Genomic DNA, 22,593 nt, shown 5'->3' with positions numbered 1-22,593 from the left:
AGACTTATACTAAATACAAACTCCCAGAGCTTGTCAATAGAGCAAGCTATCATGAGACTCTCACGCAATTGCTACTCCTCGCAACCTCACTTATGCCGTAGCCCAGAAATGGAGCGACCGATTTCCACTTGAGAAATTTCACAGCAAGCTACTGTCAAACACATTGTCAACAGGTCAGAAATGGAATTTTAAGTTAATCACGCATCCTTATTTGTAAACGGAATCAGGATGATAAGTTTCGTCCCATTTTGACATTTTTGTGTTGGTCATGTTCATCGAGAAACTACTAATTCAAGAACCCTGCTTCAATGAACTAACATCCAGACTTACACTAAATACAAACTCAAAAGAGTGACGGCACCATTTACATGATTGAGCTAAATCATGTTACTAACTTGAATGATAGCCGGCGCGGCAAGAGTGCTATTTGCCACGGCTTCCGCGGTGTCGAACTTGTTGGCAGTAGTTAGTGCTGCCAGACTGAGTCCATACATGAGATTCTCTGCAAACGGAAAGTTTGCTTCAAATTGAATCTCGCTGTCGCACCATTTGACATTGCTAAGCTCCACTGAGATGGGTAGTTGCTGTCCAGTAATGTATGTAAGGTAAAGACCAGCACCATTGGTGCCAAGGTATTGCTTCGCAGCATCCGATTTGGAGAGATCCGCCGAGAAAGAGATAGTCTGGTCATTCGCCGCCACAGCTGCGGTAGGTCCGCCATTCGACATGAGCGGAGGGAATATGGGCAATGCAATGTTGGACAGAGGGAAGGGACATGAGTCTGGAACGATGAACATTTGCAGGGCTGACAACGCAAATGCCGCAGGCGTAGCTGTTAAGAAGGCAGACTCAGATGGCACTTCCTTCATGAAGATGCGATAATCGCCGTTTTGTTCGCCCTCTTGACCGATGACAGATGAGATGAGCTGAATTGGTGCAGTTTCTCCATCTTTGGCGAAAAGTACGTTGGCTCATTGAAGCGCTCCCAAGACGATGGCTGTGAAGGTTTCAGCAAGGCTGACAGCCTCGGTGAGGTTCGTGACCGGAAATTGGTACTGGCAGGCAGACGGAGCAAAGGCTTTTGCCGACTGAAGGATAGATACAGCCCCGAGGGCATGCTCTTCTTCTTGCTGGGTGAAACATTAGCGGGAGGGAAAAAATTATAGCCTTTCAGGCTCACAATGTATACTTACAGCCCGAATAGTTGTGAATATCTTTACTAGCTCGTCTTTATTCTCTACTTGGTAGCCATCCACTTCGTCGGTAATATTTTGCAGCAGTGGGTTAAAATAGGCAGTCTCAAACAACTCATTGAACGCGATGAGTTGAAAGGCTGTCGTGCTTCCCGCCCCAAGAGATGTTGGAAGAGGTGAGTTTGGCAGAAGACCATTAGCTTCCTGCCCTATAACCAGTTTCTGTTGGTCACTCGGGTTAGGGAATCCGTCATTGCTGGGGATTGTAGCTCCAAAGGCAGTGCCGAGGAACAGCAAAGAGCTGAGACATCTGCCCATGCTGGAGGCCATGCTGTTGGTTTTGAACTGGTGTGTGTGGTCTATAATTTGGTAAAGAGTATCTCGGTTTTTTTTTTGTGTTTCGCCACGAAAGCGAGATGTTTATCGCGAATGTACCACTGAATGGGTTTGGTTCTCGATTACGAGATATAGCGAACGCGGACAATTTTCGAAACCACGCCGTACGACTTTACATTCAACACTTGATCCAGTAGGGGATTCTTATGCAGTCTTTTATATTGTTCTTCAATGGATCACATAAACCATGCCACAAACAAACAATTCTTTTCCAACGTTCAACACGTTCATCGCACACATCTCAGACGTCACTTGCTCTTCGGAAGGACGACTACCCGGGGGCTAGGTGGTTAGTAGATTAGGTTATTAATCATCGTTCTAGAAAAAGGACCTTCACTTCGGATGTAAGATATCGCTTCTGGTGCTAGCCTGCCAGAAAAGCGCTGGAAAAGCTCTGCAGCAAAAGATCAATGGATACGGTACCGTTTTTGGACGGGGGGTTAAATTCGGCGTCATTGAACCTACGTTGGCTTTGGCCAAAAAACGCTAGATTAGCGGAACGGTCGGAATTGTAACTTGAAGCTCTAACGACGGTCACTCGACTTGATGTCATACTCATAAGGTCCGTCGGTTTATCAACGGCTATTGTGTGGTTCACAGATGAATGCATTCGGCAGCCTGATGGGGGATGGGAGTGGCGACATCGACCTTGCTCCCTGTGTTCGATGGGATTACACCAACTGAAGCTGGTGGACCAATAGAAACAGACACGCGGATGCACTGCCGATTGTCAAACATGCAATTTGACTACGAATCGGATTGTTGGGTCGGCGGTCGATGCATGCACATACCTCATGTGCCAATGGCCCGGAACATCGTCTCCGTTTACAGCACACACGGCGCCGTCATTTACAGGTCTCTGGCCAGCTAATACTTACAGTGGGGATCACAAGCATATGGACAGCGGGAACGTACGTATGTATCGCATATCGCGTTGTGTGCCAAGGGTTGGTGAACCATTAAGTATGGGCAACAGCTTCTTACCACGAACTGGCGGAGAGCAGGACCAAAAGCAGGCAGACCCGAGCAGCAAACGCAAAAGAAAGTGATAATAACAATTCGCTTACAGGGGACTCATTTCACGGTATTGTAAGATGTATTGCTTTTGATGTTGTTCAAGTATTAGCAAGCCACACATGAGGTAATGTATCTCCAATCCATATTTGGTACATAACTGACTGTTGAAGAACTAAGTAGCTTCCAATGCCAGCAGTCAATTTGTACTTCGTGAGGGCATCCAAACAATGTCAACCATGACGCCCAGTGGCGCACACCAACTTTAAAACTGGTCGTCGTCCAAGACCAGTACCACATCCATCCAAAATACTGGTAGACGCCTTTCAAGTTATACCCTCCTGTGAAATCAAGATTCGGACATTTGCCCCAGCCAATAGTTGCCTAGCATGCGCCATGCGCATGGATGAGCATTTGTCCTGGTTCGCTCGGAGGAGCTTCCGAGGGCATCTGTTGGTGCTTTTCCCATCTCCCCCATAACTCGCTAAGTTAGCCGGAACACTAGCCGGTGCGGTCCAGGTATTGTAATTCGCCTGGAGGCTTTCCCCATGGCTGTGCCACCTTTTTGTGTTTACAGTGGTTGGCCTCACAGCCATGCCATGAGTGCTGGGGCTGGTGAGGGTGTTCGCCACCAGCAACTCGACATCGTAGTTCATCAATTACGAATTTAACGATTTCGCTATCCTCACATTGGAAGGTGGCGAACTTATCTACTAGTTCTACTTGCTCCAGGGTCCGCCGAAACGGCCCGCGTATCCAGGGACATATGGACAGGACATATGTATTTAAGGAACTCTAGACTGAATCACAAGTCCGTTCGTTCTTGCTTAGGGTGACCATGTATTTTATACAAAACTATTCAACTACTTGTACGTATAATAAACGAAAATACCATTGACGAATACGAATCTTCGCACGGAAACAACATGACGGCCACCAGACCGTGCTTCGATGAAATGCATGGATTAGGCCCAACGCTCTCAGGGCCCGAGCTGTTCATGCCAAACAACAATGGGCAACCAGAATTCGAAGCCTGCCTCCCCTACTTTATGTCACTAGGGCCCGAGCTGGCCTGGTCATCTCAATATCTCGCCGGTGGCAATTTGGACTACCACACAAACTCGGACGGCAATCAAGGAGCTGGAATCGACAACAACGGAGGCCATATACCTGAAGCTGCGCACATTGAGCTTCCAACATACGGTGAAAGCACGGTAACTCCTGCCGAGGACCTCCAGTCCCCATGCTCACAGTCTATTTCGGCCGGTAGCACACACAATGAGCAGGCACATGCACGCATAGCAACACCGAGACGCCCTGGACAAGGCACACAGAAGGGAACCAGAACGCGTAACGGCAGCCACACCACCGAAATGAATAAGAGACCGAAAAGACCTGTGAAGAAGAACACAAGTCTTGAGCGCAACCGCATATCAGCGTCAAAGTCTCGAAAGAGGAGCAAGGAGTGGGAACACAAGCTTGAAACCAAGAAGGAAGTTTTGGAGGCCAAGCACCGAACTCTCAGGGCTGAGTATGGGAATTTGTTGAGAGAAACACTGGAGTTGAAGAACGATCTGATCAGCCATGCGAGATGTCATGACGACAAAGTTGATGCCTGGATCGGCAGCGAGGCCAAGAACTTCGCTCGAAGGCTGAGCGGCGCAGATCGAGAGTCTATTCGGGAGGGGGCATATTCTCCGAACGATGACAATATACAAAATGTCCTCTTGAGCCCTAACACGAGTTAACAATGGTGCTTCGTCTGATGGACCGGTGTCTGGTCCGCGGTTAATAATAGGTATCGCTATAACGCAACAGGTAGAAGTGTCGCTGTCGTAGGGGTTTGTACATTATGAATCGGCTGAAAGAGAAATGGATTCATGTCCAATTCATGTAGTCTCGTTACTTTTATGTCTAGATTGCCAGTTTCACAACACGGAGAGTTGGAACATAGAGTTCATGTCCATATGCTGGTCCAGCCCGTTGTGGCATGAAGCATTTAATACATAGCGTCGGGCAATACCACATATATCCTCCTGGAATGGCGTCAGTACACTACACCCATTACATGTCACATTGAACCCCTCACGCAATTTGGTAACACACTTGTTAAGCGTTCAAGCCCACGCTGCTCAACAATGAAGCTATATAAGGCGTACAATCGAAGATGGTGATACTGTAGGCGACACTGTACACAATACTGTGCATGCTGTTGTGCGATGTGTCAAATGAGTATGAACACGCCATCCCATCTGCCCCAAGCCCTAACTCTAGACCCTTGCAGAGATTTTTGTTTGGTGATGAAATTCAGAAAACAATGATTGGCTATGATTGGATGCCGGGAGTTTCTCCGTTCAGCTTTCCTCAGTTGTGCATGATAAATGACAATCCTCCTGCATCTAACCACGTTCCTGCGACAGAGGCATGTTGAAGTTGATCTCCTGCCTTCGTCACCCTGACGTCAGCCCAAATATGCCCTGAATACTTGAATGAGTTTCCCCCATTATTCCAGGCAATGAAACCCACCTGTATCACGCACATGATGCTGCGAAATCTCAACAACTGCGAACTGTTGAAGCACCCTAACCCACTGTCGAATACCCATCCGCAACACTACCTCCACCTCATCTATGTTAAGTGAGGAGAGCTAAAACAGGATAATGCATCGACATCGGCCACTATTGGTAACAACGAATTAGACCCGCGAGAATCGCCTTCAGATGATAAAAGGTGTAACCAATGGGCGAGTCTGACGCACATGTTGACCCGAAAGAACTCCGAGGCGCATTCCACGGCTAGGATATGTAAACGTCAGGTCAGGTATTTCTGGTGACTGCATGACATCGAGTCGAGAGCTGTTCGGCTTGTTTCTCTCATAACGCCTGTGATGACGGGGTGCACAATTTGAACTATCTAAATTGCAAAACACGGGACGTTTGTTGGCAAGATGAGACCTAAGCCAAGCCAGAACGAACGGCACAAAGAACACAAAACACCGTGCGCCAACCCACACCAAGACGTTCCAAACTCAGTGATCCCTTAAACCAGCCCATTTGGAGTCATGGACATGGAGTTGAGTTGATCCCTTGCCGCAACTGTCGCATACATCAAGCAGGTTGCTTGAGCAGTTGCTAGGGACGTTCGGGCCCCTTCGTTCTGAAGTAGTCGGTTCGCTTCTCGTAGGAAGGCTTCCGCCAGTTCTTCACGCAACGCCGAACCTAGGAACTCCTTTGGAGAGAGAAACTATGCAACAGGTCAGTTCTGAGCGCACCCCCGAACCCATAAAGCTGATGCTGGTCAACTTACACATTGCTGGGCACACACTGCATTGACGAGCAGGGGTGAGCAGCACGTCGCGGTAACAACATCTCTTGTTCTCATTTCGTTGAGAAATGTGTGTTTCGGTATTGGAGGAAAGACATATAAATAATCGTAGGTAAAGTATTGTGATATAAGCTCTGATACTACATCGTCACCGGCCACTACAGACCATGGTAAGGCTGGAACTGCGACTGAAAAACTGGTTGCAAGGTCAGCCCCAGCATCATCTGATAGTTCTGTTGAACCGGGAGACTCGGTGTATTCTTTGCTTAAGAAGTCTTCGGGGTCGAAAGATCGTAGAGCGTCGATTGGATTACTATTGTTGCTCTCGCGAATGTGTTTGAACACTCGGTATGCGTCGTCTTCGGTCGATGCACATATATATCCGTAAAGCCGTTTCATCTGGTGAGCTTCGGTTCGTAATAGCCTGACTTCTGCATCCAACGCGCTATACTTCTTTTTGAGGGCCGCGGAACGAGATTCGCCAATGTCTGCATCATAGTGACAACTTGTACCGTTGCGCATGCAACGGTCACAGGTCGGCCTTTGACCATCACACTATCAATTGTCAGTCAGCCAACATGTATATGATTTCATTCCGTTTTCGGCGTCGTAGTCCATTGCTTGCTTGCCTTTGCCTTCTTCCGTCGACACCTTTCGCAGGCTATCGGGTTCACAGAGCAGGTTGGTAATGAGGCGGAAGCCTCGTTGCCGTCATTTGACTGCTGTCCGCCGGAGCCATTGGACTTTGCGGTTCCAGGGAGTAATCGTTGATATCTAGACCGCATTGCCATGCAGAAATAAAGGCGTGCAATCGCCGTTTGAACTTCTGTGATGCTTATTGCGTCAGTCGACTATCTTCAGTCTGGGGGTGGTGGAGAAGTAGACTGGGAGGGGGCAATCAGGGTTAGGCTGAGAGTGCAGTTCTCAATGCTGACCTAAAAATTCGCCAATCTGGGATAGGAACTTGACATGATCAATACAGTCTGGTACGCTCGAAACATGGTAAGCTATCACATTTCACCAGGACCATCGTCGTAAGATGCAACCTAGCGACTGGCCGGGGAGGCAAGAATACTTGAAAATGATTGGCCAAAGCGGCCGGAACCCCATCCGCGGTCTCTAGCCAATAGAATGAGTGGGAATGGGAGCCGGCCGGGAGGAGGCGAACCAACGAACCAGCAGCTTGCACACGGGCTTGTACACAGGCTTGCACACAGGCTTGCACACAGGCTTGCAGAAAGAAATGGGGACATTGATGGAGCGTGTTGCGTTCAATGTTCAATGCTGCGTTTGGTCTCCAATGTCTGGTTGGCTGGTTGAATGGGGTGATCATATCAGCCCGGCTTCATCCAAACCAGACAAGGACAACCAGACCAGACCGGTTTCCCCTGCCACCACCACTATCCCCGCCCAATGCCCAGCAAAGCTCGATCCGAAGGGGCGAGTCAGTTCCTTGGGTATCACGGCCTGGGATAAAAAGAAACAACATGCCGCTGACGTTTATTGGCGTCCCTGGTTCACGCCTCCACGTTGCCACGGTCCATATGTACACCAACAAGCGAGGCAAAAGGTCTGGTCGATTTGAAAATCGTGGTTCGGCGACTGGCCAACTGTCCATCACGGGCTGCCCATACCACGCAGATTGACCCTGCTATTTTGTCACTCCGTCCCTCCAGGCCAGGTATTGACCATACATCCCTTAACAGCCAAGCAAGAAGCATACCTAAACAAAAGGGATACTTCCGCGTGGTTCCCAACGGCAATGCCGACATGGACATGCCAAAGTGGTTCTGGCAGCTTGTCTCTCACGGGGAAATACATTCAGAACAGACACCAGGATGCACGCCACTCCCAGAGCACTGGAGTGCAGACCAAACGCCATACTAACCCGGGTTGACGTAGTTTGATGGATACCTTGGCACAAGGGGGGAAGATGGGCATCTTGTTTCCCATCTCCGTTATCCCAGCATCCTGGATACATTATGTTACGTGCAGGGCGGTCACGATGTGGCGGGCAACGAGCGAACCAGGAACTCAGCTTGTCCCGTGTTTCCCGTGTTTACACCCCAGGCATGCTTGTTTCCTCGTCATGAAGTTGCATCAGAGATCGCCATCGCCCGGGGACTCCCTCACGGGCATCCCCATACCAGAAGTAGAGTATTTCCGAGCCTGACTGCCAAGCTGATGTCTCAGTAAAAGGGTCCAGGAGGAATGAAAAGTAGGCGACAATAGGGGTCTAAGGGGCCTAAGGGGCCTAAGGGGACTCTGGAGGCTTTGGATCCGGTAAGATCTGCAATTCATGACCACAATAAGCATGTAGAGGAGCGGCAGGCTCGAAAGCTCGAAACAGGTTGATTTCAGTGCGGTCACTAACCAGGTGCACTAACCGGGGACTCAGCTTGTGGCGCCATATCAACGGGACATGGAGGGATGGGCCAACTCTTTGTTTTTCGACCGGGGCAGAGCTGAGGATTCTACACTATCAAGTGACACAATCATAACTTCCGTCTGCAGGTGTCGAGCTGAAGCCGTATCAGAACAGATAATCAGTCTCACTCTTCGTCATCCATTGGTCCATGCTCGACTTAAAGTTGGCGGAGAATTTCCCCGGCGATACAACAGGATCAAATCTCTCTTGGCCGTTTCTAGATTAGCCGAAGGAGTCCCAAGCAGGAGTCCCAAGCAGATCCAGCTCCAGCTCCAGCTCCAGCTCCAGCTTTTCTCCCCAACTTCAGCCTGTTGGGCCGCGTTTAGGGGGCTACCATTGTTCAAAGGCAACGATACGAATCCTGACGGAGCAGTGGGTTGCATGCCAATAATGTGATCACCGGGTCATGCTCTTAAACTGACTTGCATTGACGATTTCTCAAGTCCTAGCTGCATTCTACCAACTCCGCGCACCATCATTCGTATTGTGTGCCTCAACTATCCTTCTGAGGCGTCATGGCTGCACGCAACCCCAGTCCCGTCTCGCCAGGAGTTATTTCTAGGCAATGTCAGCCATGTGTCCATGGTTTCAATGTTGTCTAAAGAGGAGGGCGCCAGACTTACGCCGCAGTTTTTGCAGGTGCAGTTTTGGCCGCAATTACAAGAGCTTGGGCCGCTACAGTTGCATGTTGATCCACCATCGCAGGCCATTCCGTCGGTTTGAAAATCGATAGTTTATGATCAGTTCTGTGTTCTTGGATTCTCACATATCCGGCAACCTTTGGGAAGCGGCGACCTTGATGGCAAACCCTCGTTTTATAGTAGCCAGCCATGTGGATGACCCGACGGCGTGACGAAACCATGACTATTCAGGGACATGAGGTCAACTAGAAGCTGTCAAAGCAATTCTGAGTACCGTGTGCGCTTGCGATTCTACTGTGATGCCGCCTTGACAGAATCAAGACACGTCACTGCCGACAGACCAGGACCTGCAGGGGGTCATGCGGTTTCAATCTTGCCGTTTCGGCAGATGGATGGGCGAACGTTTACACAGTACTAATTGAAGAATTCTACTATGGACAGATCTCTCCCATCGATGAATCATAATGAGATCAGGGCATAGCTGCTGGAAAGCTAATGTCCCCCATTTGCAGACCTCTGACGTGGGGTTGCCACCACAACAGGTGCAACGGTGACCACAGTCCTCAATTGTCAGAGTGGCCTACCCTACAGCAGTTGCACAACACCAATTTTTGATGTTGATGTTGCGGTAAATGAAAAAAGATAAAAGATACCAACAAAATACATTGTCCTATCGGCTACAAATTTAGAGTTAACACGTTCCTTTGACTTGGAAATTACAGCGCAACGTCATTACGCCGCCACTGTGTGGCTAGACGTTGAGAATCTTGAAGTTCATATCGAGTCTTGCATCAACATGACATCACGACAACGAGACGGCACGACCACTTCCACTAGAATCAAGGATAAGATCGTCGGTTACAACGCAAATATAAAAACCTAAAACTTTGGGCCAAATAAGAGCTTCTTCAACGCGGTACAAAATATTTCGCAAATCTACCATCCAACAACTTACACGACAAGCCCCTAAGCCTATATCAACATCATCATGTGTCCAATCGGTCGCAAAACACATCACGGGAAGCCCGAATACGTTGCCGGTGGCAACACTGCGGCTGCCCCAGGAACATCTATTCCCGCTCAGACAGCTGGAGCTCCTGGTCAACCAGCAATTCGAAATGACTTGCCTGGCCCGGCGCCGAATACGGCAGGGCCACACCGACACGACGTTCTGAATAAGTTGGATCCAACTGTCGACAGTCAGTCTGGAGGTGCACAGGTTCTTGGGCCCGGCGCCCAGACTACGAGACAGGCATACGCTCCAGGTCATGCGCAGGGAATGGGAAATACCGTTCCTGGTTCCAATGCCCACGGGGTTGCTTCACACAATGCAGCCTACAACGCTCCTCCACCAAATGTTGCTTCTACTGCCCCAGTAGGAAATGTACCAGAGGGAACGTATGGACCGCACTCTTCTCGGATGGCCAATACTCTTGATCCCCGCGTCGATTCGGACCTGGACAGCACCGGCGCGGCCTACACACATGGCCGACAGCCAGCCATGGTCCAGGGCGGTGCTCCTGTAAGCCATACGCGAGGAGAAATGTACGGAACACAACAAACGCGACCTGCGAACACGCTTGATCCGAGGGTAGATCTGGATCCGAATATCAGAGGTGCTGCAACTGCTGACGGACGAACCCCGAGGGCGGTTCACGTCGGCGGCACGCAGCCTGGGCCTGCGCCAAACACTGCAGGTCCACATCGATCGGATTTCATGAATAAGTTGGACCCAAATGTGGACAGCAAGCGCTATATTTGAGGAGGAAGCTATGACAGGCTTCGTTCGTTGAAGAGGCATTGCATTAGAGATTCACATCCCAGTTCCAGATCGACCGTCTTTTCCTATACCCCACAGAATGGTTTCATAGTACTGCAAAAATGAACAAGAATTGTGAAGATTTGTGAGGCGTTGCCACACAGCATCGCTTAAATTGCTGGATAAACTTATTTGTGAGATCACTGCGTGAAAACAACTTGAGACGGAGAAACGGGGTCAGGCACAACCAAGTCTAAACCTCACATTGAGCGCCAAAGAAGACCGACGGTCATTGTTCATTTGTGGAGGATATGTTGAAGAAAGTTTAGAAAATTGAGAGTTCCTTTAAAAAATCCCTTGATTGCTAGGAAAGCATTGTCATAGGAGCTCTTAAATGCATAATGTTATCGTTGTTCGGCACTTCATGATGCAGCATTGGCACATGAACGCTAGCGTAGCTCCTGTAGTCTGTTCACGGTGTAGATATAGAAGTTAGGCCACATTAAGCTTCAAGGACGAGACTCAACTCCAATACATTCCTCCCATACCAGGCATGGCTATTTCCCTGGCACCAAGCTTGTGAGCTAGGGCGATACAAACGGGAGCTGTGTCCGCTTACTTAGTAAGCTGGAAGATTGATCTAGTTCCTGAAAGTCATTGCCACTGTCCAGCACACCGTCCAACTCGGCAATTCTGTGTGCGTCATTAGGGAAAGCGGAGACATGGCTTCCTGGTTATGTCTTGCACATGCCATTGTCTTTGAGCTCTGTGTGAGTTGGGGCTGGTCAATTGCCTTTAAAGGACGTATAAGTCTCGGCTTCGGTAACGAACCGCACTCGGTACTCTTAGAATCGGATTTTCATTTTGGGAGAGCGGTGATGAAAGTATTAGTCTATGACATCAAGAAGCAGTCGCCTTTGGTGTTAGCTCAATGTACAAGTTTACTTGTTGTCATTTTACTCAATGCATTAAGATTCCCCGCAGACAAACGTTCACTGCATCTTGTCCTCAAGTGCCTGGAGGAGTGTTGTGGAACCGTCGTGATTGCGGTGTCTGAAAAGCTTCTTCGTACACGAGGGCCTTTTTTTTGGCCTCCCAGTCACTATTTTTGTAAGTCATGCCAACCTAATTTTCTTCTTGAGACTGTCCCTTGTTGTTCTTAGGTCTTTCTCTCATTATCCTCGGTCTTTCTTGTAAAAAGCAACTCGATGGGTAGCTTTTGTCAATCAGCAAGTTATCATTACTGTCACAGCACACCGCGCGAATGATACAGATGATGAAGCATGTTTTCTGAAGCATCAAAAAGCTGTTGAACATGTTTGCCATGCGGGGAAGTGGCGTTGTCCTGATTGAGATGCTTGCGGCTGAAGGCTGATTCAACATAACGCTGTGCGTTTCGTAGCGACATTGACACGAGGCAATTCACGATGGTGAGTTGGGACGACTCCCATCTCTCATGAACTTCAAATATTGCGCCCATCATTTTCAAGTACTCGAAGCCTTGTTACGTTTGTCCTCAGACCAATTGTCCCATCATAACCAGGTACACCGCAACAACGAGGCAGTGTGATTGTGTCAAGATTCACCATGACGACCAAGGAGGAGCTCCCTGGCGGCAAGGTCCACGAATTGCCTGATGACCTCGCTGCGGCCCTCGCCGAAGATGACACGGCCAAAACAGCGTGGTTAGATATTACTGTCCTGGCACGAAATGAGTTCATCTGTTGGGTTGATAGCGCAAAGCAACAAGCAACCCGCGAGCGCAGGATTCGACGGACGGTGGAAGAGCTCAATGACGGCATGCGTCGGCCATGCTGCTGGCCAGGTTGCCCACATCGTGAGAGGATCGGGACATAGGGTTTCTCTCTGGGAATACCCCATGGCGACGGGGACATGGTGGATGAGGTCGCACTGAGCAGTCGAGATCTCTCAGGCTGAATTTGCGTTTATCATGGTCTGTGGACCACGTTCATACCAGACATTTCATTCCGCGACAAGGCTTCTGGCAAAATTCCGTTGCTCATGGTTCTTGGCTGGAGAGGCCCATGGCAATGGGACAAGGTAGAAGACCAAAGCATAGACTCCACAGAGCTAAGACATGAAAGAGTTTGACATTTTGAGTACTATCCCGTTGTTTGAATGACTTGTTTGTTGAAAATACACGGTAGTGATTGTGTGATCTTGTTTCGTGAAATATGTCTTGGAGAAGGCGCCTAAATTGGTGATGCTAATTTATCACGTCAGCGACGCCACGGAAATCTTGGGCACGCCCGATATCTTACACGATTTAGTCAATGTGGGACGAAAGCCGGAATTCTTCAAATTTGGGGGACGAAAAGATGCGTTTGTGAAAATCTTTGATGAAACTCTGATGACCGCCTTTGGTTGATGTATGTGAGACAACACTCACGACTCACAGCACCAGTGTTCCTGTTGCAGCTCTGTCACCAACATTCCCCTGGCGCGGTTTCATCATACCAGAAAAGCAAGGAAACGAAGGCCAAGAAGAAGACCACATCTCCAAAATCTTACTCAGCAGCCCTATGGTGCTAGTCTTTGTGTTTACACGTGGTTCTCCAATAGATCAGTTGGCTCAGCCTGGACAAGGCGACGAATCGGGACGCTGCCAAATTGGATTGTCATCACGGCTGAATGATTCGTAAGATAATCACAATGTCACCGAAGTTGCACCCGAATTGTGGCGCTGGGAATTAATATGAAGGGTCTCCCAGTGCCCGAGCATGCATAAAATGTCGGGCGAACGCTCCTCTTGTCTACGGACGGCGTGATTGTCTGGAGATTCGATGTTTCAGTGGAGTTCGAGATATTCTCAAATGTGCCTGTGAGAACAATTCCCCCAAAACAGCATCCAAGAATATCTGATTCTACAATATGGGAAGTTACTCGAAGGCTTGGGTCGATGGCCCCTTTGAACTCGTAAGCCCAGAGAAGACTGGCGACAAGGTGCATACAAATTGACTCTCAAACTTACAGAAAGCCATGGGGCCTTCTACTGACAACGCACAGAAAGAAAAACGAGCGACTGGAGCACGAAGACTTGCCGCGGAGATGACACTAGTGCACAATTGTATCATTCGCGGCATCAATGCCGTCTACTTGCAGTGCGTCAATGTGTCAAAGCGTGGAACTGCAGAGGACAAGCTCGATTTCGCCAACTTTGCGTCTCAATGGGCCGAATTTGTGAATGAGCATCACACGATCGAGGAAACGTCAATATTCCCTGGCATTGGCGAAATAACCAGCGTGCCAGGGCTCATGGATGGCAATGTCGATGAGCACAAGGCCTTCCACGACGGACTGGAGCAATACGTCGAGTATCTGGAGAAGGTGAAGAAGAATGAAGAGACCTTTGACGGGGAGAAGCTGAAGTCCATTATTGACGGATTTATGCCAACGCTTCGCACCCATTTGGCGAATGAGATTGACACGCTGCTTCTTCTGACGGAGTATGAAGACAAGGTTGACTGGATGGAGTGGTTCGACAAGCAAGTTGGCGAGAAGATTGGGGCAATGATGAAGAATGCGGAGTATAGAGTGAGTGTCCTCCCGAGTCGCGAGGATCAGTGTGCGTTGTGGCTAACTGGTGAATGACCTAGACAAACATCTTTCCAATTGCAATCATCTTCCACGATAAGACATATTATGATGGAGTTTGGGCAAACTTTCCTCCGATACCCTGGTTGTTTGCGCTGGCTCTCCGATGGTTGTATATGAACAAGCACAAGAATTGGTGGAGGTTTGCTGGGTGCGATTATACTTCGCACCCGAAAGAGTTACCATTTGCTTAATATCTCAGCTTGCGGTCCAACGTTTCATTAGAAGAATAGCCTAGTATAATACCACAAATGCTTGCATGCTGTTGCGCAAATTGAGTGATCAACGGACACTGATCTTCATGAATCATGGCACATACGATCCCTTCTGGGAAACCATCCACGCAAGGCCCAAACTAGCAGTCACCAAGGGAAATATGCCCTCCTTATTCCTTACAGTTCCGTACACAAATCTTTCTAACCCATACAGTCCAAGGACACCGGCAAATGTAATGATGGCCAAGTTGTAGAGTGCTTCATTCGCGATATCGTAGGCTGCATACAGGCGAATCGCGCCAGTGTATATGTTCTTGACAGCATAGACGTGTGCGAGTAGGGAACTAGGCGAAGGTGCAGATGGGCCTCGAAACTGTGTCAGTGAGACTTCCGGTGGTGATAAATAGCAGACTGCTGAATGTATGATGGCGGAAATAGAAGCCTAGGCTCATCTCATGTCAGTATTTTGTCCGCTCAAAAGCGGTCGTTGGAGGCGCACATAGAGCAAGAAATATGGCAGATAGCCGCTCTCCGCGGATGAAAAGATTGCAGCCATTTGCCGAGTTTCACAGAGTCCAGAGTCTAGTTTGCAATGTAGGCTGTTTCGGGGTTGGTCGTTTCAGTCATTTGGCAGAACGTGATGAGCGGGTGAGAGTTGCAAGGTCCTGACTTTTGTCCCCCAACTCACAGGACAGAAAGAGAGTCGAATGGAGGTCACACCAATTAGGTTAAGGTAAATTACCTGCAAATTATCCTTCCGAAGGCACTCTAGACGAACATGGTCAAATGCTGCGACTGGGCTGGGGTCGAGGGGCGTTAAAATCTGACAGTTAGCGCCACATCAATTACAGAACAGGAATTGTAGATAACTTCACTAAATATAATAAACATGAGGCATAGGTGCAAGGTTTCATCGACAACATGTACTATGCTGTCAATTGAGAATTGGTGCTGAAGATAAACCAACCAGTGGCAAGCACCGGATGGTGCCAACACGAGAACACAGGGTTGGAGGCTCGCAGGCGTGCCATGAATGCAATGATCATATGCTGCAACTATATAAAAACGCCACTTTTATCTTCCTACACTGACAAGGACATGATTTCCTACCCAAAGAATGCAGGCCCAATCGGCTTGCCCACCAAGTCTAGCAACGCATCCAACAGAAACCGTGGCAGGACCTTAATCGCCTGCGGATCCAACAATGAAGATACAACTGTCTTCTTAGAGCATCCCTTTGCAGGCTTCCGACCATTCATCACGTCAATGAGAAAGGCCAAGGCTCGTGGTGCAGGAGTCACAGCTGCTATGCCATGTTCCGACAAGAGATCCCGCTCATATTGCACCGGTGTGCCATGCGAACAATAAAAGTCGTACAGGGCGTCGGTCTCCCGAATAGGACTAACTTCATCAAATACAGACTTGTAAATGAAAAGAGGCATTTTGGGGGCAGCTTTCCCCATGGCATTCTGGGCCATGATTTCCAACGTCTTGGGAAGCTTCGTCACATCAGGGCCATTGAACATCGATACCACATCTTTGTTAAAGAATGAAAGAGTGTTGGCCACGAAGCACTGCTGCTTTGTCTTCTCGAATAGCTTGCGATACTCGGGCTTTAGCTTTGAGTATAATATGTCCGCCATGACGGGGTACTCATTCGCGAGGCCTACCATACCGGACGCAATGAGTCCTGCGAATGGAGTACGATTAATCTCGCCGACGACTGTTGGAATTGTAGGCTCAAGGCCGCCAATTGCCGCTCCAGCTATTTCTAGTTCTGGTGCGTACGTGGGCTGGAGCTCTGCCGCCCAGCCGCTGGTGATGCCTCCGCCAGAGTATCCCCACATGGAGATAGTTGGACGTTTGTCGATTCCTGTGATGTTGGTTGACTGAATAGCTGCTCTTATTCCATCCAGGATTGCCTGGCCGGCAAGCTTGTTGGCTAGCTGAGACGCCTTGGGTCCTTGGAAGTCTGGGGCTATCACCACCCATCCTTGTTCCAGGGCCGATTGTATCAGGATTAATTCGGCTTGCGTGATAATGGTCCCCAGTAGTCCGCCGCTGGCAGAAGCAAATTGGAAGGCATATGATGGTGCGCAATTTAGTGTTGGTGCGTCCTCCGCAACTTGGTATGACAGGACTTTGGTGTAATCCGCATTGTGAGGCACCAGGACAGTCAACACGGTGGCTGTTGCATTATCGTGGCTATCAGTCGTTCTGTATAGAATCTGGTGGCTGTCTTTTATATTGGACTTTAATAACCCCAATGCCGCGATTGGAGCTGGAGGTTTTCTGTGTTGGAGAATAGTCCCCGGTGGTACATGCTCCAGGTTGTCAGGCACGGCGTAGAACGGATCCTGACTTGGAGGAATTGGTGATAGTCGCTCCTCCAACGGCGCAGCCAATGCCGATAGGCTGAGCGTTAAAAACGTGAGAAGCTGTGCCACCGGAGACATGGTGTGTCTTGTCGCTCGAGATTGCAGCGTCTGAACCAAAAGTCATTGGGTTCGGTATCATAAAATGGGAGAGGTTTTATATTCACAACCCGCAAAACCCATCACATGCCCAACCCAGAGGCTGGGAAGGTCTCCTCGGTTATTACGGGGCATTATTGGTATAGTTTCTCATAATATTGCGCAAGTGAAGTTGCATTGAGTGTTCAGTGATATGCTGGGCTTGTTATAAGGGGAAGAAAATCCGGGGATGTGAAGCCTATAACACAGCCTCATAAGAAAGGACCAAATATTTGCGGGGGTGGGGTAAAGCGCCCTATTCCTCAAATGGCCATCATTCCGTGAATATGTTGACATGTGTTGTGCGTATTTTGTCAGTTTGCATTGATCGTTGCTTCAGTAATTTCTCCGGCGGCTTGAGGCCTGACCAGGGGCTGGCGGTTAGTGCCGAAGTCTCGTACGAGGAGCATGGCCATATCTTCCCAATATGATCTTTGGGCCGATGACTCCAGGATTTGGTTGTCGGTGTGCGATGTTGATGGGCTTGAGCTTGCTTATGGATAAAGATCTTCGTGATGCATTTCCATGTACTTCAGCGTCGTTCCCTTTTTGTAGCTTTGCCATGAACACCCTTTATTTTGGGCTTTCATCACATTCACATGCTAGAGCTGTCAAAAACTCATTTTAGGCATCTTCCTTCAGTGATCGGCCGCCAAAGGGGCGTGGCGCACATTAATGCAGGGCTGAACACCAACGTAGCTTTAGGCGGAAATACATCCCGAAAGTGGCCTAGCATTAACTCAATGCCCCTGGCTAAAAGATCTTTCACTTCGGCATTATTCCTCAGGTGACATTCCCAATAAGGATATGTGACGTCGGTTACAAAAAGATGGCAATTACGGCAAGCCATGACAAAGAGGCAGGCATATGCATGTCTGTCGAACATGAAAAGTCCGCAAACTCGGGGAAATGGATGCCGGATGTCTTGGGCCGCGCCGGTGTTAGGTCTTAACCCGATCTCGTCTTCACAGAAGCCGGCGATGACAAAAGGGCACCATCGACACACGGAACAGTCTTGCTGCTTGTACGTCCCACAGCGTAGGCCATATGATGTGCTGGGTCGATTACCAAGTGTCTGCCAAGATATCTTGAAGACCGAGTTGGACGGAAAGTAAGGTATCGGAGGTAATTTAGACTCGAGGTTTTGCTACAACTTCAGGTCCGGATTTGCGAAGCCGGCGCCACTCTCATGCGCGAGAAGGTTTGTAAGTTGCAATATTGGCAACGCATGTTGCATTAAGGTAACGATGACGGTGAAAGACATTGCGCCTTGGTTTCAGCTCACTGGAATTGTGACTTGGCCGTTGGCTTCGACGTTGGTTCGGGAAAGATCAAAACAGTTGCAAATCGCTACGGTCGAAAGTGTGGATTCTGGGTATGCCATTAAGCTGGTAGCAAACAATTTGAACTCCTCCCGCTTTACATTGATGACCACTCACTGCATTCTCGTGTCGCGGTAAAAAGCTCGCCGCAGTTCGCCGAGCCACATCATATCCCTAGACAGACCTACTTCTATGGTCCAGAAAAGGGTGTCTAGCCATCTACGTAGCTAAGCATTTATTAATCTGGGATGTATTTCTGTTAACTCACTGGTATCGAGACCTTCGTTCGCATGACCCATTTGCCAGCTTGGGCGACTCAAACAAGTGCTATCGGGCCCAAGTCCACTCCACGAAACGAACCGACCAATAGCCATATACAACTAACTCACACAGTAGAGTCGGTTGAACCAATTTCGTGTTGGAAATTCGGTCCCGTATACCACGCCGACGCCGATGGTTTGGGGTTGCCATGTCGGAGGAGGCAATAACCCACACTTACGGCCTCCTGGTCACAAGGCAAATACCTCTCTCAAAGAACAAAAGCTTTTCTAGGTCTATCAGCTGCTGAGTACTTAACCTGATAACTTTATGAGGTTATGTGATATCGGCTTTTAGTTCCCTGGCCCTAAACATGGCCCAAACTTCCGAGCAACAAGCACACTTAAGCCATGCGGCCGTGCAACACCACCTTTAAAGGTGGTCATTGGTTAAACCAACCCAAACGAATATTCCTAATTTAAACATCGCCATAGGTTGTATGCTAAACGTCAATCTGGAGAGTTTTCTAGATAGAATCGCTGACACAAGGTCACCATCCACGACTGGGTAAGCAGTGCAGATCGGCGGGGCTGTATATTCTGCATCTCTGCAACCCAACTTCGACTTGAATGAGCACTTTCAAAGGGCGGTATTCAAGTTTTGCCTTATGTTCCGTAGAATCGCGTATGTATGCTCGCAAGGTCACAATAAGGAACCCAAGACAAGACTGTGTTTTACCCGTCACCGAAAACCAGGGATGGAACCTGACCGAGATGATTGCTCAAGGAACTTGGCCCATGGTACGAGTGAGGAGGTTGATCGACGGGAACCAATTAACTTGTGTTATCCCAACTAAGTTAACATGCGTGCATGCATAACTTCGAAGCCACCCAATTGTAATCACTGCTCCGTTTTTCAAGAAGAGAGGAGAACGCAAGATGAGTCCTGGAAATCGTCGGGGTTAAGCATGTTGGCAACATGTAAATATAGTACCGAGTGTGTGGAACTTTCAGTCGTCAAAGTCAGAACTACAGTTGACAACTCCAAGGCATCACGGTCTGCAACCTTCTCAACATGGCATTCCCCGCCCGTAAACCTGTTTTGGAAGATTCATATGCAAACTCCAGCATAAGCGCTATGATTACGACCCACAACTCCTCATGGTTTATATGCAAGCTGTTTGGACACACTTTTCTTCAGGTCTTTGGATTCATTCTTTCAACCCATTCGGGAGAACACACGCATTGAGGATCCCTCAGCTGATAGACTCGTAAACTTCAACATGTCCGGAAAACCAACCAATATCCCACTTATCATAAACGGCAAGGAAGAGACAGGGTCAGAAACCTTCGATGTCGTCAGTCCATACACAGGCAAAACTTGCTGGACAGCCACGTCTGCAACTCCACAAGATGCTGTCAAGGCCGTTGAAGCCTCGCAAGCGGCCTTCCCAGCCTGGTCGCAAACAAAACCTACCGTGAGACGGGATATCCTGCTCAAAGCGGCCGACATTCTCGAAAGCAGAATGGAGGAAAACGCGGAAATGGTGAGAACCGAAATGGGCGCAGATGTGGGAACTTCACAATTCTTCATCGTGCCAATGAGCATTCGTATGCTTCGAGATATCGCTAGTCGCATAACTTCTATCTGTGGCAGTGTGCCTGTAGTTGAGCAGGAGGGCCAGAGTGCAATTGTGTATAAAGAACCGATGGGTGTAATTCTGGGGATCGTACCTTGGTGAGTCGCTGCGCCGTGTACTTATCATCGAGCAATACTGACTATGACAAGGAATGCTCCATTTGTGTTTGGCATCCGGTCTGCGGCATGTGCTCTCGCGGCGGGAAACACAACAATCATAAAGTCGTCTGAACTATCGCCAGGTTGCTACTGGGCAATTGGTCGAGCATTCCAAGAAGCTGGGCTTCCTGCGGGCTGCTTGAATGTCGTATCATGCAGACCGCAAGATGCACCAGATGTCGTTAATGCCATGATTGAGCATCCTGCGGTTCGAAAAGTTAACTTTACAGGTAGTTCAGCCGTTGGTCGAAAGATTGCCAGAACTTGTGGTCAGAATTTGAAACCATGTTTGATGGAACTCGGCGGGAAGAACAGCTCCATTGTTTGCGCCGACGCGAATCTCGAGGTCGCTGTGAAGGAAGTCCTCGCCGGCGCACTATTGAACGTAAGATCTTCTTACAAAGTATTTTGTTTCGGATTCTTTGCTGACGAGCATATCAGTCTGGCCAAATCTGCATGGCCACAGACCGGATCGTGTTGCACTCATCAATTGCTTCGGAGTTCATAGCCGCGCTCAAGAAGGCTCTTGAATCTACCGCTAATGAGTCTAATTCTCTTCCAACTCTGGTGACTGCTGCCTCTAAAGCACGAGTTGAAGCTGTCATCGAGAGTGCTATCTCGTCTGGGGCTCACCTGATCCATGGATCACTCGCTCAGAACAAAGATGGAGATTCCAGCGTCCGTATGGCTCCAATCATACTTGGTGGAGCGAAGGAAGGCATGACATTGTGGCAGGAGGAGGCATTTGCCCCGGTGGCAGCATGCATGATTGTCAACAAAGACGAGGAGGCCGTCAAGATTGCGAACCAGGGCGGATATGGACTGTCTGCTGCGATTTTTACCGAAGACTTGCGAAAAGGCTTTGCGCTCGCAAAGAAGATTGAATCCGGGTGAGTTTCCAACTGGGCGATGCTGAAGTGGCATCGGATTCCTGGATAGAACGATGGCTAACAGCAGCGCAGAGCTGTGCACATTAACAGTATGACTGTCCATGATGAACCTGTGCTCCCTCATGGAGGTGTCAAGAATAGCGGATGGGGCAGATTTAACGGCAGTATGGGATTGGAAGAGTTCCTCGTAACGAAAACTGTGACGTGGAAGGACTAACACCTGCTTTATGAGGGTGAGGCTGAGAGATGTTAAGTTGTTCACCTTTTGACGAGATGACTAGCGAGGAGCGGTCTTTAAATGCCAAATATCATGATCCGCACTTGATGAGCTTAGTGAAGTGTTCCAGTGGCCATGAAACAAATGCTCAACAACGATTTACACTTGGGAAAACACAACGAGCAACAAGTGGATGCGTGAAGCATCAACTACACCTTACCACGGTCCCTATGATCTACCCGGGTCCTGACGTGGTCAGTCGACGCATTCATCCCAGCTCTGTATAACTGGCTTACAAGATTGAGCTTTTTCTGTAAGTAGCCGTGGTGGTCCGCGCATTTCCAAAATGTATTCGTTTGGTAGTCTTCAGCCCGGTGCATCAGTTTGAGCCACCCTCGGGCGTTGCAACTTTAATATTGGTCGTACTTACAGTGATCGGCAGCTTACCAGTCTCTTGGGATGATCTTCTTGTGGCGCACGGCGGGACGGATCTCGTGCAGGACGAATGCTGGGAATACGACGAATGCGAGACGTTGTTTCGGTTTTGGTGTCCTGTCAGTCACCATGACACTAAACCTCATCGAAATTATGACGTCTACCATCGCAACTATATGGATGTTATTGCCCCAATGAACTGCAAAATCTCTGGTGGCTTCCCCTACCTCATGGTTGGCTAACAGATTAAGTTCTTAGGATCAATATGCCAGCATTCATGAAAAAGGACTTCAAGATGGTGATCTATCCACAGCCACATCTATGGGATAGCCCAAAATAGCCACTGGACTTTGCGGTTGGCCCAAATAGTCAATTCGTCTAGCCCATTGAGGCACTGTCCTAATGAATGATGTATGAGGCACTGGCTATCGGTGTCTTAGCTGTGTTCGTAGCTCTTACAGTGTCAACAGCTGGAAATAAATGAGAGTATTCATCGTAATTAAAGCCGATGAACCTAATGTGATAAATGAGCCGACTCCCAATCTCATGTCCAGTATACTTGCTGCACCCATCGCG

The 22,593-nt window shown here is 48.8% G+C and overlaps 7 protein-coding genes across 7 annotated transcripts; 5 read left to right on the top strand and 2 right to left on the bottom strand.

Annotated features, from left to right (window-relative positions):
* Positions 1–377: 377 nt before the first annotated feature.
* Positions 378–1,523, bottom strand: VFPPC_05847 (late sexual development protein; the record flags this gene model as incomplete). Its single annotated transcript, XM_018284972.1, has 3 exons — positions 378–926; positions 1,023–1,130; positions 1,194–1,523. The coding sequence occupies 3 exons, from the start codon at positions 1,521–1,523 to the stop codon at positions 378–380; spliced, it is 987 nt and encodes a 328-aa protein (XP_018141905.1).
* Positions 1,524–3,529: 2,006 nt separating this feature from the next.
* On the top strand, positions 3,530–4,351 carry VFPPC_05846 (bZIP transcription factor domain-containing protein; the record flags this gene model as incomplete). The annotated part of the gene is made up of 1 exon (XM_018284971.1): positions 3,530–4,351. One exon carries the CDS (start codon positions 3,530–3,532, stop codon positions 4,349–4,351), a length of 822 nt encoding a protein of 273 aa, XP_018141904.1.
* Positions 4,352–7,833: 3,482 nt separating this feature from the next.
* On the top strand, positions 7,834–8,100 carry VFPPC_17958 (hypothetical protein; the record flags this gene model as incomplete). The annotated part of the gene is made up of 1 exon (XM_022429626.1): positions 7,834–8,100. The coding sequence occupies one exon, from the start codon at positions 7,834–7,836 to the stop codon at positions 8,098–8,100; it is 267 nt and encodes an 88-aa protein (XP_022285320.1).
* Positions 8,101–9,984: 1,884 nt separating this feature from the next.
* VFPPC_13913 (cell surface protein) lies at positions 9,985–10,758 on the top strand (the record flags this gene model as incomplete). Its single annotated transcript, XM_018291685.1, has 1 exon — positions 9,985–10,758. One exon carries the CDS (start codon positions 9,985–9,987, stop codon positions 10,756–10,758), a length of 774 nt encoding a protein of 257 aa, XP_018141902.1.
* Positions 10,759–13,647: 2,889 nt separating this feature from the next.
* On the top strand, positions 13,648–14,564 carry VFPPC_13912 (hemerythrin HHE cation binding domain-containing protein; the record flags this gene model as incomplete). The annotated part of the gene is made up of 3 exons (XM_018291684.1): positions 13,648–13,719; positions 13,783–14,310; positions 14,373–14,564. The coding sequence occupies 3 exons, from the start codon at positions 13,648–13,650 to the stop codon at positions 14,562–14,564; spliced, it is 792 nt and encodes a 263-aa protein (XP_018141900.1).
* Positions 14,565–15,691: 1,127 nt separating this feature from the next.
* VFPPC_05841 (lipase 2) lies at positions 15,692–17,041 on the bottom strand (the record flags this gene model as incomplete). Its single annotated transcript, XM_018284967.1, has 1 exon — positions 15,692–17,041. One exon carries the CDS (start codon positions 17,039–17,041, stop codon positions 15,692–15,694), a length of 1,350 nt encoding a protein of 449 aa, XP_018141898.1.
* A 2,919-nt stretch (positions 17,042–19,960) lies between these two features.
* VFPPC_05839 (aldehyde dehydrogenase family protein) lies at positions 19,961–21,582 on the top strand (the record flags this gene model as incomplete). Its single annotated transcript, XM_018284966.1, has 4 exons — positions 19,961–20,415; positions 20,467–20,860; positions 20,917–21,365; positions 21,438–21,582. 4 exons carry the CDS (start codon positions 19,961–19,963, stop codon positions 21,580–21,582), a joined length of 1,443 nt encoding a protein of 480 aa, XP_018141897.1.
* Positions 21,583–22,593: the final 1,011 nt, after the last annotated feature.

This window comes from Pochonia chlamydosporia, chromosome 5 (assembly GCF_001653235.2).
Source record: "Pochonia chlamydosporia 170 chromosome 5, whole genome shotgun sequence".
Taxonomy (NCBI): domain Eukaryota; kingdom Fungi; phylum Ascomycota; class Sordariomycetes; order Hypocreales; family Clavicipitaceae; genus Pochonia; species Pochonia chlamydosporia.
Note: the sequence above shows the minus strand (reverse complement) of the source record. Positions and strands in the feature narration are given on the sequence as shown.